Source organism: Marmota flaviventris, chromosome 5 (genome assembly GCF_047511675.1).
Source record: "Marmota flaviventris isolate mMarFla1 chromosome 5, mMarFla1.hap1, whole genome shotgun sequence".
In the NCBI taxonomy this organism is placed as follows: domain Eukaryota; kingdom Metazoa; phylum Chordata; class Mammalia; order Rodentia; family Sciuridae; genus Marmota; species Marmota flaviventris.
Window position 1 is genome coordinate 37132640 of NC_092502.1, and position 15331 is coordinate 37147970.

At 50.0% G+C, this 15331-nt stretch overlaps 1 protein-coding gene across 2 annotated transcripts in view; it reads left to right on the plus strand.

The window, feature by feature from the left end:
- Window positions 1-8763: 8763 nt before the first annotated feature.
- The window catches only part of Adamts2 (ADAM metallopeptidase with thrombospondin type 1 motif 2), a 252735-nt gene continuing 246167 nt past the window's right edge, over window positions 8764-15331 (plus strand). For both annotated transcript variants that reach the window (XM_027953340.2, XM_071612157.1), the window contains exons 1-2: window positions 8764-8991; window positions 9987-10381. In XM_027953340.2, coding sequence (XP_027809141.2) covers window positions 8865-8991; window positions 9987-10381 — 522 coding nt within the window. In that variant the 5' untranslated portion in view covers window positions 8764-8864. The remainder of the gene's footprint in view (window positions 8992-9986; window positions 10382-15331) is intronic.

Below are 15331 nucleotides of genomic sequence, written 5' to 3' on the forward strand. Positions count from 1 at the left end.
TGCTGATGCCATGTAACGATCATGAAAAGAAGCATTTAAGGAAGTTCCAGAGATCTGAAGCCCCTGTGGAGGTCCTCATGTGAGATAACAGAGGAACTGGGGAAGGGGAAGAGATGCAAAAGCAGGTTATCTGAAGAGCTGTCACTGGGCTGTCACAGGCTCATCCAGTGGCCACCTGAGGGATAAGACCCCAGCATCAGCATCCTCTTGAAGAAAGTAGAGGTGGCTGGGCATGGTGGGTTTAATCCCCTATACAAAAATACAACAACAACAACAATAATAATAATAATAATAATAATAATAAATGCAGGGGTTAAAGGCCATGGTTTCCTAGGGAAAAAGTGACTGGGTGGGGACATTGGGTGAGGGTCAGGAAATCATTTGGAGGTTCTTGGAAGCCCATGGCAGAACAGGCCCAGTGTGGCCAGATGCGCATCTTTCTTTCTTTCTTTCTTTCTCTCTCTCTCTCTCCCTCTCTCTCTCTCTCCCTCTTTCATAAAAGCCAGAGCTGCATATTTTAATGGGAAATCTTTTGAGTTTTCAAGTCTTAGCAAATAATTCAAGATAAAAAGCCAAAGCCCTCTGGGCTACCAGTTGGCAGCCCCCTATTCATCTGTTAGGATACTTGCATTTTTAAGCAATGGCTAATGGCTCTACTACTACTTCAGGCCAAGAGTGGAAATTTATAGGAAGGATGCTTGCATCCACACTCTCTCCCAGAAGGTCAGGGGCCTCTGAGAAGCCTCCAGGCACCTACTGAAGGGGCAAGTGCTGGAGTCAGTGGAATCCTATTCTGGCTGCATGGCCTTGGGGGCTACCCTGACCTTCAGCTTCTTTATCTGCAAGTGGGGATGTTGTAGTTCCATCTTGTAGGATGCCAGGAGAATCTGAGGAGATCATATGCCCAAGAACATTGCTAATTTGCTGAAAGAGTTGCCCCCAGACCCAATTCTCCCAGTGACTTCATCTATTTGTTCCAGTGGGAAGAGGAAAACTATGGGGATCATCTTGACTAGTTACCTTGGACCAGGGTATGGGTCATCTTTCCACTGAAAAGGGGGCTGGGAATCCCCTAACCAGTGTCCTAGTGAGAATTCCTAGTACCAGGAGCATTTTGACATGAACATGATCTTGCTTTATTTCTCCTGCTTTAAACCTTAGCTCAGAACGAAATGCCAACTCCTGAGACCTGCAAAGTGCTACCTCTTCGATGGTCCCTGGTTGGTTCTCTCACTTGTCTCCTTATTCTTTCTCCTGTTCTCACCATTCTTCACTACTTATGATTTCAATTTTCTTTGGGTTTATCAGGACATAAGGATATTGTAAATCTAGGAGCCCTCTGTATGCAGTTTCCTGTCTATAGTGTAACACTGTATTATGTGTGCAATGGGAAGTGAATCCCAATGCCGGCTTTGGTATCAAGAGCTCACTTTGCTGTGTATCAGTTTGAGCCCTTCATATGTCTTAAGTCATTTGATTCTTAAAACCACCCTGTGGAGTAGGTGATATTATTGTACCCATTATTCAGTTCAGAGAAACTGAGGCATGAGGAGGTTAAGTAAGTTTCCCTAGGGCTGACAGGGCCTAAGCAGCCTGTCTCAAGACTTCTCTGAGGAGTTGAAATCATCTATGCTGGTGAGCCAAGATGTAATTCTTCTCCTAGTAACTCCAGAAAACAAGATTCCTGCTGCCCAGTGTAGAGTGCTGACAGGGTGGGAAGGGTGCTCTCTAATTTGGATATCTGCCTCTTTATTTCAACAGAACATTCATGCTTTTAGCCGCTAGCCTGCTCAGAAGCTGTTGACACGTAACCTCTGTTGAAAATAAATATAAACCAAGCCCCAAGCTTTGCCCAAGATTGGTAGGGAGACAGCTAATTCCAGTCTTACAAATGAGGGGACATAGGCATGTGTGAGAAGACAGTGCTGTGTGCAAATCACTGTGAGTGGGTGTTGTCTTGGAGACACCCATGTCTGAACTAGCAGGAGAGAAAGTCGTTCAAGTCCAAGGGCTTGATTTCAGGCTTTCGATACCCAACTGGGATGACTGTGTGGGTATGTGTCCTACAGAGATGTTGAGGCTGGGGTAGGGAGTGTGGCAGGGTGGAAGGGACAATTTGGAGAGATAATTAGAGGGTAGCGACAGCTAGTGACTGCTTTCATGTGGGGATATAGGAAAGGAGGAGTCTAAGGTGTCCTGGGTCTCTGGTGGGGGCCCTGCCTATGTGGAGAGTGGAGATGCCTAGGAGGACCAGAGCAGGGCAAGTTCAGGGCAGCAAGTTGGTGGAGCCCTGATGGAGATGTCTTTAAGGATTGGAGTGGACTTGCCTGTGGCCATGGTCATATAGACTCTGGAACCCACAGGTCAGGATGAGATTGTCCAGAGATCCTGGGGACCAGCCCTGAGAAGTAGCGTCTGGGGGCTTTGGGGACAAAGCCTGATCCTGAGGGGCTGCATGGAGTCAGGACTGCAAAAACAACTGAGCACAGCGGCAATTATTTCATTAAAAAATCCAACCTGGGGCTGGGATTTTGGCTCAGTGGTAGAGCACTCACCTAGCATGGGCGGGACCTGGGTTCGATTCTCAGTACCACATAAAAATAAAGGCATTGCGTTGTGTCCATCTACAAAAAAAAAAAAAAAAAAGATTCTCTCTCTCTCAAAAAAAAAATCCAACCAACTTTTAAAAATTGTACAAAGGTTATAGGTAGGTCTTTTTCTTCTTTTTTTTTTTTTTTTTGGAACCATCAGAGGACAGGAACACTATTTTGCAGAGAGCAGAGATGATCAGTTCATCCATATGCTCCACTTTAAATGTCCTAGGAATTTTGTGTCCAATCTCTGGACACAAGGAAGGACCTGGAGCTGCTGAGGAGGAAGGCCAGTGATGGGCCTTGGGGGGAAAGACCCCTGGACATGCCTGGAGACACTGTAGAAGGGTCCCCAGGGAGTCAACAGTTGCTTTAGAAGTGACCAGTCATCCTCAACTTCGCATTCAGAGTTTTCTTCCCATCAGTGTCTTGATCTTAGGTCTCTGTTGTTTGTACCATGGCCAGCCCCACATGGAAACTTCTGCCCCTTTTAGGACTCCTTCCTTCCTTCCTTCCTTCCTTCCTTCCTTCCCCTCTCTCTCTCTCTCTCTTTTTGATGGTGCTGGGGATTGAACCCAGGGCCTTGTGCATGCGAGGCCAGCACTCTATCCCCAGCCCTAAGGCCTGTTTCTTTAATACTGTGAACTAGAAAGTGTCAGACTGGACTATATAGAAGGAAACTGACATAGAGGGAACAAAGCCATGGAGGCTAGAGATCGCAGTGGTGGTGGAATGACTAGCAAGGCCTGGGCCAGGGCCACCAGTTGAGATCCTCAGATTATAAGAAGTGAGGAAATGTCTGGATTGCCTAGAAAAAGGCTTTCAACACAAAACTCCATAGTGTGATAGAACTGGGCCCTTCACAAGTTTCTTACAAGATTTATATAATGAATTCTGCATACTGTACAGATAATATAGTATAGGAATGGGATACAACATAAAGTCATATTGGGGACAATATTCTTTCACTAACAAGGGGTTGCTTGGGACTGTGTGATGCTTTCATTCAGAATTAAGGGCAGGGACATTGGGATTGAAGCTCAGCATTTATTTGGCTTCAGATGGTTAGTCCAGGCTTGTCCTAGTAACCACCTTGCACCTGTCAGCAACTGATTCAGCAATGGACATTATGAACCCTCTGCCCGCTGCCCCCCGACTCCCCCATGGCCCTCTGACCAGAGGGGAGATAGCTGGAACTTCTGGAGAATAGTAAGACACCTGTGTTTTGACTATTCTTCTAAATTGTCAGGGAGAAAGATGATACCCATAAGGCAGGGCCCTCATGGTCCATGGTCGAGTTCTGGAGCTGCCATACCTGCAGACTCCCTGGTATATGGGATTCTGCATTTATTTATGGTTTAAACTGGATTGTTACTTGCCACCAGGAGCATCTTAAGGGACCTAGATACCTTTCCCAGATGGGAACACTGGACCAGTTGGGCCCATACCCCCTAGGAGAAGTCAGACACACGTGAATTTAGGGATCTCAAGCCTGGCCCATTTGGGCCCAAGAAGTCATTGCCTGCTGCATTCAGATAACCCTTTTAAAATTCTTCTCTGCTAGGTTAGGCATATGTGTATGTACATAGTTACAAGTAGGCATTGAGTTCAATCATTATTACTTAGAATGAATCTAATCTTCAAACTTATAGTTCCATGTAGGAGTGTTGACTGAGCCTGGATCCCTATGCCTCCAAACTTCAAACCCTTTGTCTTTCACTTCTAGGAAGAACCAATTTCAATAGAGACAGGAAACCTCTATGTAGAAGAGGACAATGAAAGAAATTGCCACTTAAACATCACCCACATTTCTTCTTGCCTGACACAGCTCTCTGTCAGGGTGTGTATGTAGGGTGGCTCAAGAAACAACAAGAATGACTCTCCCTGAAGGCCACTGGCCACCACTTTCTGTTCAATCAGCGTTCCCCTGACATATTGCTTACCAAGGCCACTTTCAGCCAGAACTCTGCCAGAGCATCTGACTGGTTGCTGCACCTGCTGTTTGCCAACAGTAGAATTGAACAGAAATGCTGTTCTCAGAAGCCCCGTGACAAGGTCACTAACTCCTTACACTTGGTATACCCTGCACATAGGTCCCAATGGGACTGCAAGAATCTAGGTCCTGCCTCACAACCTGTGGGAGCTTGCTGGTTGGAGGGAGGACATAGCAATCCCATTGCCTCCATATGCTTGGAAGACCTTGCCAAGGAAGAAGACCTTGAAATAGGGGCAGAAGACCTACTGGAGGGCTAGTTTCTGTGTGGACATTAGGGGACAGGAATGAGTTCTAGAGGGCTCCTTTTCTAATAAAGTTTGTGCTGTGAGCTTGAAGCCAGGGGTACAGCAGGGAGCCCTGACCCTCTTCTGTAGAATTAAAAAGGGAATCCCTCACACTGAGACCTGGAGGGGGGCATTCTCATTTTTTAATATCCCTCCCCAAAGTATGTGAGGTGATTCTTGACACCCAAGATCACCAGGAAAGGTCCCTATCCTTGGGAAGATTTTTAAGGAGGTTGTGTTTGGAGGACTTGAGATGACCTTGAATTGTTCTCATTCTTCCTCCAAACCCTGGGCTGTTGTAGATCAGGTTTGCAACTCCAGTGACTTCAGGAGCCAGACAGGTAACAATCATGAGCAAGAAACAGGCATAGGACTATCGGAAATGGTGTGTCAAGTGAAAGAGCTCAAGCCAGAACTAGAGATGTTCAACATCAGATGAAAATTAACACTCTCCACATGCACTAAATAAGTGCTCAAGCTGAGTTGGCTGGCTTGGTCTTTAGTTTTTGTCTTTGGGACCTATGCTGAATAAGACTTGAGGCAAGAACAACAGGGCATTTCTGTGTCCCACATTTTACCCGAAGGAGGAAAAGGTAAAGGCAAACACATCAGTGGGAGGGGCAACATTTCCCAAAAGAGAAGAGATTTAAAGCATGAAGGTGTGAAGAAATAGGAAGTGACATCTATCTATCTATCTATCTATCTACCTACCTACCTACCTACCTACCTATTTATAGCAGCCAACAGGTGATCAGGAAGCTGAGACTTGTCTATACTCTCCTCCCCTGAAACAAAGGGGAGACATTTTGATGCATGGGGGACTGATCTATCCACAGCACCCTGTGGGATGTCATTGTGGGGACTAGTAGATGGTCTGGTTAAAGGTGGTGATCTACTTCCACTGATCCTGGAGGAGGAGGGGCATGGTCTGAGCTCTGTCTGGATGCAGTCCTTGGAAGCTGAGGGGGATACAGGAAGAAACAGCTGCCAAGAGTGTCAAAGAAACAAATTTTCTTTCCAAAAAATATCCTAGGGCAAGCATCCCAAAGTGTGTCAGATAATTCAGTTACATGGATCTGTCTGTCAGAAGCCGTCATCTCCTTGCAAAGGAAAAAAGTTATTCCTTCTCAATTCCCCTTTCATCCTTCTGATTATATCAAATAAAAGATTTCTGCTCCTGCTAGTCTGTCTCAACACTTCAGTAACACTTGCTAATCAGCTTCAACCTCAGTGCCTTTTGCAGGCACTAGTAGCTAGAATCTGATGATGTTATTTTCTTTTCATTTTATTTATGCGGGGCGGGGGCAGTTATTATTTATTTATGGCAAGATGGTGAGATATTGGCTTTTCCAGGGGTGGTAGTGATTTGAAGTGTCCTTTTAAATTTTTTAAAAATATTTTTTAGTTATACATCTACCCAATATCTTTATTTTGTTTATTTATTTTTATGTGGTGCTGAGGATTGAACCCAGTGCCCCACATATGTGAGGCAAGCGCTCTGCCACTGAGCCACAACCCCAGCCCCCTTTTAAATTTTAAGTAAATTATTGAGTGCTACATAAAGGCATAATGGTAGTGGTGGTTGGAAAATATGGCAATGACCAAAAGCATGGCAGAGAAATAAGTGAGGTGGTGGAATGTGACCCTTGAAGTAGGTAAAGTTGCTGGTGGGGTTTCATTCTTCTTTTGAGGATAGAAGCAAGGACAATCACAGGAGAACATATCACTATATTCCAGGACAGCACCTGGCTAAACCCAACTCTGGGTCCGCTGCCTTCAAGATTCAACTCATGCCACTTCTTTGGGGATGTCCTCTGAGATGCCTGACTCTGGGGTCATCTCTCTTCTTTCTTTTCCTCTCTCTCTCTCTCTCTTTTAATACTGGGGATTAAATGCAGGGATACTCTCTCAATCAACTACATCCCCATCCCTTATTATTTTTTTAATCAGAGGCAGTTCCCTCTAAATTGTCCAGGCTGGCCTGGAACTTGCAATCCTCCTGCCTCAAAAAATATGGGTTGAGTCATTTCTCTTCTCATACACAGGGATTCCACCTCCAACTTTGCCTGGAACCAGCTGGGTCATTAGAGGTCACAAGAGCCATGCCTATGGGGTAGGAGTATCAGGGGAGGGGATCTTCAACAAACTGCAGGATAAGTGCCCTATTTAATGGTGGCTAAGCAAAAATGTGGGCCCAGTGTGTGGCCACACCTTGCAATTTCTCAAGAAAAGTTAGAAATCTAAATTTTTATGTGACATCTCACCATTTTTTAAAATGTTGACAACAAATGTCTGCTGTGCCTCAGGGTCAGATCTAGCTTCAGGCATCCTCAGGTGGAAGAGAGAGAGAGAGAGAGAGAGAGAGAGGGGGGGGGAGGGAGGGAGAGAGAGAAAGAAGCTTCTAGGTGAAGAGGGCTATTAAGCTGCAGTGCCCTCACATCTAGGTCCCAGAAATGACAGAACCAAGGGTACCAAATCACAGCAACAGCCAGTTGTGCAAGTCGTGTTTCCCCATAAGACTGGGTCCTCCTGGGGCTGGGGTTGTGGCTCACTGGTAGAGCGTACGCCTCGCATGTGCGAAGCCCTGGGTTCAATCCTCAGCGCCACATAAAAATAAATAAATAAATAAATAAGTTGTGTCCAACTACAACTAAAAAATAAATATTTTTTTTAAAAAGATTGGGTCCTCCTGGCCAGCAGAGAGGGTACTGAATCACCTGTATGTCCTCTGCCCCTGCCCAAGGCCAAGGCCAAAACCCTGGTCACACAGGGCTGGGGCAGAGTGAATGAGAAGCTGGAATAGACAGGTGTCTACTGTCTGGGAAAATGAAGCAGAAGTCGGGGATCACATTGCCCAGATGTTCCACCAGACACATTCCTGAGGAGAGTATCAAGGAACAACTTGGGGAGGTGTCACTGTGCAGAGGGATAGCATTTCTGATAGGACAGTGATTCTAGTAAATGGGAACACCAGGACCTTTCTGGAGAGGAGGGATTCCAGTTGGCAAAGGGCGCTGACAGCATACTTGCCCAGGATGAACTGAGACGCCCTTGGATGCTCATCTGGAAAGGTGGGCAGAATGCTGACAGGCCATTTCAGGAGGGGACTGGGGAATACACAGACCCAATGGGGGCAGTTAAGGGTAGAAACCTGTGCTCTAGGAGGGAAGGCCAAGTCTGACAGGAAGAAGCTGTGATCAGAGGTTGCAATAGAGGGATGGAAAGACCGATGGAAGGCGAAGGGACAGAAAGGTGCGAACTGCGGGAACCTTGTCTTTCACAGTAAGGGCAAAAGTTGATATTTGGGGGATCTTGGGCCTCGATCTGGGCATCAGGCCTGACTCAGGCTCCTGGACCCCGTAATCAGCATCCCTTCCTCTTCCATTCCCGTGTCCTGTCCTGCCCTGGGTTCCAGAAAGGTGAAACGGCCCATAAAGTCTCAGGGCTGGCTGGTGGAATCCAGGCGCCTCGAGGGCTCCCTAGGTGGATGCTCTGCCCATGCCACTCCTCCGAGGTGGTGCGCCGCGAGGGCGTGGGGCGCGCAGAGGGTGGCCGGCAGCAGGACTACTTCAGCCCGACCCGCAGCGCTTCTCTGCCGCCGCCTCGGGGTGTCTCTGCTTCTCTGTGAGCCGAGAACCGCGGCGGCGGCGGCGGCGCAAGGAGGGGAGCGGGCGGCGGCGGCCGCGGCGGCGGCGGCGGCGGCCGCGCCAAGAAGCGCCGGGTCACCGCAGGCTGAGGCGCCCGCCGTCCCCGCCCTCCCCCTCGCTCTCCTTCTCCCTCCCTCCCGCCTCCCTCACTCGCTCGCTCCTTCGCTCTCCCCGCCTTCCCTCCACGCTCCCCCGCCCTCTCCTCCGCGCCTCGCCTCCTCCGCCCCGCGCCCTGCGGTGCTGCAGCTGCGGGCGGCTCCAGCTGCCCCCAGATGTGGGCTGGGCGGCGCGCGGGGAACTTTCGCGCCGGCTGTGAGTGCGGGGCCCCGGCTGCGGTCCGGCTGCCATGGATCCGCCGGCGGGAGCCGCTCGCCGCCTGCTCTGCCCCGCGCTGCTGCTGCTGCTGCTGCTTCTCCTGCTGCTGCCGCCGCCGCCCGCAAACGCCGGACTCGCCGCTGCCGCCGACCCCCCAGGTAGGTGCGGCCGAGCCCCCACGCCCAGCAATCCGAGTCCGCCCGGCTCCGCCCCGCGTGCCCCGCCGCCCCCTCCCCAGGCGTCGTCCAGCTAGACTTGGGCAAACTCCGCGCGCCCCGCCCGGGGCCAAGTTGGCCAACTTCGGGGCCGCGTTGGTCGCGCAGGGGGCGCCCAGCGGTGCAACCGGGTGCCTTGGGCCACGGGGAGCCTCGGAGCACTCGCGGCTTCGGAGATGCGGAGCATGGGCTTGGAGGAACGGGAAAGCCCCGCGGTAGAGAGCGCAGAGCTAGCTCCAGCGGGTCCAGGGGAGCCAGGGCGAGGCGGCGCCGGTGCTCGCTCGCGTCCGGGGACGCTCGGGAGGAGCCGGTGCTGAGCGCACCGCCTTGGGCCCTGGGGATTGGTTGAGGCGCCCCAGAGGGGATCCCCGGAGACTCGTGGGACCCTGTTACACTCCTCCCTGTCCTTGGACGCGCGGGAAGAGGGGGCTGGCAGCGGGCTACCGTGGAGCTGGACTCAGAGGAAGGCCGCCCGTACTCGGGGAAGCTGTTTCGGAGGCTAGCGGTGAGGCTAATTGATCAGCAGAGGCAGCCGAAGGGTCGAGGCGCACGGGTAGGGGACCCACCGAGAATGTCTTCCGATCAGCCCCATGTCCTGCCAAGGACGGTAGGTTCAAGGGGCAGGGGACGCCCCGATGGGGTCGTCACCCCACGAACCGCGAGGTACCGGCGGAGCCCCAGCCCGGAAAAGGACAGGGGACAGATCTCTTAGCTGGCATGACCCTCGAGGGGGATGGCTGGGTGGCGGCGTGGCTCCGGAGTGGTGGAGCTGTTAACGCCCCTTCCCGTTTGCTAGAAAGCCGGGAGGTGCAGGCTAGCTTCTGGGGGCTTTGTGGTGAAATGCCCCATCCCTTCGCATTGAGGCGAGGGCTAGGGGATGCAGGGTTCGGCCGCCGCCAGGGAGTTCTCGTCCAGTCTAACGTCCCTTCCCGTTGCAGGTGGGCCCCTGGGGCACGGAGCGGAGCGCTTCCTGGCGGTGCCGGTGCGCACTGACGCCCAGGGACGCTTGGTGTCCCACGTGGTGTCGGCGGCGACGACCGGAGTCGGGGTACGAGCTCGCAGGGCCGCCCCTGTCCAAACCTCGGGCTTCCCAGGAGGCAATGAGGAAGACCCTAGCGACCGCTTGTTCTACAATGTCACGGTCTTTGGCCGAGACCTGCACCTGCGGCTGCGGCCCAATGCCCGCCTCGTGGCTCCCGGGGCTACTGTGGAGTGGCAGGGTGAGACGGGTGCAACCCGAGTGGAACCCCTGCTTGGGACCTGCCTGTACGTTGGCGACGTGGCCGGCTTAGCTAAAGCCTCCTCAGTGGCGCTCAGTAACTGCGATGGACTGGTGAGTAGTGTCTTGCTCCTTTCAGTTTTCCGCCCTTGCTTGGGTTTTGGAAACTGGTTACTGGGAATCTCCTGGGAGTGCAAGTCCTGCGCTGAGAATCTTCTCTGGGGTTGGCTGAAGGGCAAGTTGTATTGATTAGTTTGAAAGGGGGCTCATTTATGCAAAGCTGTGTGTGTGTGGGTCTCCCCAAAGCCCTTACCAAGTAGTAGAGTGTGCATTTCCCTTAAGTCTACCTGCACCTCTGTGTCTTGCATCCAGATAGATTGATACATGTTTGTGTATCTCAGTGAGTGTGTGCATTCACACATGTGTTTTGGAATGTCAGTACTTTTTTCTAGGTGTGTACCTGTGTGAATATGTGAATGTGCCATTGTCTCTCGTACATATTCATATGAGGGGTTTGTGCTCATGGTTGTGTCAGGGCATCTGTTGAGTGTATGCCTGTGCATCTTAGCATGTGTGATATGTGTGTGGTAGGCATGTGGTTTGGCAGTCCTCTGTGTATCCAGAGGACATCAGCCAGGGAGCAGGCATTGGTGTTGAAATACCCTGTTAGTCTTCTGCCCCTTGACTGACCTGGAGCCACTGAGTTTTATACTGTGGTTTCCTGATGAACTCTAGTTGGTGATTTCAAAAGTCATTTTTCTCTATTTAGAGCCAAGGGGAGAATTTGGAAATGAAGGTTCTAGTGCCCAAGGACTGCTTGGTCTTTTGGGGACAATCCCTGAAGGGTAGGAGATAGGCTAGGGGAGGGCTCCTTTTAGGACTGCTGTGCCACTCAGTATGGCTGGGAAGTTCACTTGCTTCCAGGGGCCCAGAGGAAGAAAGCCTGGATCAATGCTCAGGCAAGAGACTGACATTGGCGGTGCTGTCTGGCTGCTGGGGGCCTGGCACATGGCAGAAGCCACTGCAGTTTTCTATTTTGGATTTGGTGTGTGGTGGTCAGGTTGACTGTGCTGGCCAGACATCTGAAGCCGTCCCAGTCCCACCGTGGGTTCTGTTCTAATTGCTGCTCAGGGCACTCCTGCTCCAAGTGAGTGGCCACTCTCCTAGCCCTGCTGGCCTCTGAGCACACCCATCTGCAGGCAGCTCAGGCTGGTCCTGCTGTCTGCAGAACCTGCAATTATACCAGAGCCCCACAACCACTGGTGTTCTTTTTATGGACACACAGGAAACATCACTTGTTGCTTTGGAAAATCACTGCCTTTGGTTGGATTTAGTTAGAACCCTGGCATATTGTAAACAACTATAAATGTCCTTGGAGGAACTGGGTTCAAATAGGGCAGTTCTTTATAGTCTCTGAGGATGTCCTGGGCCTCATAGGTATATTTCCTTTTATGCTGTGGGTGAATTTCCTAAAAAATGAAAGGAAATCATTGCTGGGGACTTGGGGTGAAGATGTGGGACAGAGTTGACTTGGATGTAGTCTACTGGTGGATCAATTCTGGGTAATATTTATTTCCCAATGGAGAGCATTTCAGTGGTTTTGGTGATGGGTTGCCACTGTGTCATTCATTCACCTGTGCATTTGATGATTCATTTGTCATGTCAGCACCTTATAATGTATTTACTGGTCAGAGAAGTGGCAGGCCTGATACCTATTAAGAAGCTGACAGGCTGAGGGGCACTCTGGTCAGGGCTTTGAGAGTATGCTTTTGGGGGCTATTTGGATGGGGTCTTGTAGAACAAATTGCCAGCTGGAAAAGGCACAGATTGGCAGCTGGTCCGAGAGGGGAGTATGTGCAGAGGCACCAGGTGTGAATTGGCCTGGGAAGGACAGGCATGCTGAAATGTCTCAGGTGTTAGACCTACACAGTCAGAGGTACAAGACAGTGTTAGAAAGAATACTGGGTCCTGCCAGAGTAACTTTGAATGCTGCCGGTGAATAATGGCCTTGAGACAGTGGGTCAGCATCATTAGTTCTTTTCTTCCTTCAATATGTGTGTGTGTGTGTGTGTGTATCTGTTCTGATTTTGTGTCAATTAATTTTTTTAACCCTTTAGGTCCTTCTGTGCCTCTGTGATAGGTCCATTCACGGAGGACCTTTTTTTTTTTTTTTAAATACACTTTGTACCTCTGGTCCTTCCATTGACCCTGTAGGGGAGGTAGCCTAGTCCTTGGTTCACAGATGGAGCACTGGGGCTCTGAGAGGTTGAGTAACTTGTCCTAGGCCACACAGCCAGTGATGGCGGGAGTCTGACCTGGATCTGTCTGACCCCTTCTGCCACAGTGCTCCCAAATATGGGTTGGTGAAAGATGCTAAGATACAATAAAAGGAGGAATCAATTTCTGGGCACTCCCTCTCACTGGGCCTAACTGACCAAGCAACTATTGACTTTCACCACTGCTTTACATAGAGCTCCCTCCTCTGCTGCGGGGACTCTTCCTTGATAGGTATTTAAATACACCAAAGTAGGTGAGTCAGGTTGTACTGATCTTGTTAACATGCCAATTGGATTCCAGTTCCTCTGAGGTGGGGCCTGAGGTTCTATATTTCTGGTAAGTTCCGAAGCCAGTGTTCCTGGTTCTTGGACCACCCTTTGAGAAACGAAGCTTTGCAGCCCCATTTCTCCCAAGAGTGTTCTTTAAGGTCCTGCAAATTTTTCTGAGCAAATGGGGTTCACTGGACAAAGCAGAGTGGGGAAAGCCTGCAGCAGCATTTGCCTTGGGAGGGTCTATGGTGCCTAACAGGATCTCTAAGTTGTATAATAAAGAAATCTTATGAACTCTGTGTAATCCAGTACTCCCCACACAAATAGGGTAGTGGAACTGATCTTTGAAGAACCTTTGCAACTAGCTTCCTAGGCAAATGTGTGGATAAACCATGGTGCAGAAGGGATGTGCAGGGTTACAGCAGGCACCAGTGGCCCCACTGCTTAAGTTTAGATGCTTGTGTGGGAATCGTCTCTCCCAAGAGCCATAGATCCTTTCCTGTGTCCCTTGGCCTGGGATACACAATTTGCTCATCTGCTTTCCTGTTCCTGAAGACACATGAGACTATCTTTCTGCTTTAAAGAAAAGCGGTAGTAACTATTATTATGTTGACAGTGGTCTCCTAATCTATTTAGTACAAAGGAACTCTAATTTATCTGCTAGTGTCAGTCAAGGTCCTTTTAGTTACAAGTAACAGAAAACTCAACTCACATCAGTTTAAACAGAAAGCACACCTGGTGAAAAATCTTTAGGTGTGGCTGGATCCAGACGCTCCTACCAGTTCATCAGGACCCTTGCTTCCTCTTGCCTCTCTGCCTTCCTGTGTGTTAGCTTTGTTTTCAGATGGAGCCCCTCTGTGGTGAATCAAGGGGCTCCAGCAGTGCCAGGCTATCTGTTCCTGCTAATTCCAGCTGAGTCTTCTGTATCACTCTGTCTACATGGTGTTAGGATGCCCCCTTGAGAATCAAGGCATGGGTTTGCCGAGTCCCATGGAACTGAGAGTGCAGGAGGAGCTGCTCGCCAACATGATATGAAATGGTTTTTGCTAGAATTCAGGTCAGTGTGTAAATTCTACTGAAGTCAGGTAGAGTTACAATAAATGCTACATGAAGACATGGGTTATAGAACCTACCATGCACCTTGTTTCCAGAAAGGCTGATGAATGTAGTTTCTCCAGATTCTTTTATAGCCGCTAGTCAGAAGTTGTTCATAATATTCATGGGGGGAGTCAAACTTTGCCTTTTCACAATGAGTGAGAAAAATTGCTTAGCAAAATATTTTTTATATATCACGTCACTGTGGAAGAGTTCTCTCTCTTGGGCTGTATAGGTGAGCTAATTTCATGTCACTTTTACATGTTTATTAGAAACCGAAATGAGAAGCCTGTTGGGATAGAAAGTAACAATAGTAAGTGACAATTTACCACGATCCTACTGCGTGTCTTATGACCCATGGTGTTGTCACAGCACCCTCTGGAGCATGACCTGGTATTATCCCCATTCTGCAGATGAATCAACCCAAGGCCCCCCAAAGCCAAGAAAGCTCGCTTCAATCTTGGCAGCCAAGGCATATCTGATTCCAAGGTCACGTTAGCTACACTGTATTGGCTTTCATTGCTGCCTTTGTTGTTGCTGCATACCAATCAAAAGAATGAAAAAGAAGAACTGCATTTCTTTAAAACATTTCCACATCTTTCCTATTCGAATTCCTGGAGATCTGCTCTGTCAGGAGTGTTGACTGTTGCCTGCAGGAGTGAGAGGGAACTGGGGGCAGGCCTGTGGCTGCCTGGCCCGTTAACTGGCTGCAACTCCTTATGGGTGTCTCGACTCCTCCTTGGTGTATGATTGCAGTGAGGAATCCAGTAGGATAGCAGTGACCCTGGTACCTCTACCTGCCCACTGAGTGCAGTCCTGGGGATGTCCCAGGCCTGGTGTCTCTTCCTTCACACTGGTACTGGCCAGTGAGAAGGAAGCTGCTTCTATGTACTGGATGGTGGAAAAGGTCTGACCTTCAAAGCCTGGTCCAATCCTGGGGCCTGAGAGAAGAGAGGTGTACACCCTTCCCTGGGGGCTCAATATATGCCCCCATGACCCTGTGAGGTAGAGCCTCCGTGTGGGACCCAAGGTCTCATAGCAAGAAGGAAGCTGCTGCCTCTTGGCCTGGGGCTCTCTCTGCTGGCCTGGCACCAGCTCTGTCCAGTCTTGCTGGGCAGTAGGAATCACTAAAAGTCACAGAGAAAAGTCATAAGCTGGCCCAAGGGACCAAGATGAGAAGGCTGCTGCCTTTGAGGCCTGACACCTGGCTCCAGCTAGGTCAGGTGTTAAGTGTGACAGGCAAGTGTGGGTCGACCCTAGAACTATGGGGCTGGGGATAAGGGCCTGGGATTTGGAACTGTATCTTTTAGGGTTCTCCTTCCTCCCACCTTGCCTTGGCATTGCCTGGAGAGCGATGAGAGAATGTCAGGAACACCAAACAGGGGCCGTGGAAATTTTTGGATTCCCGAGGTATCTAGGCTGT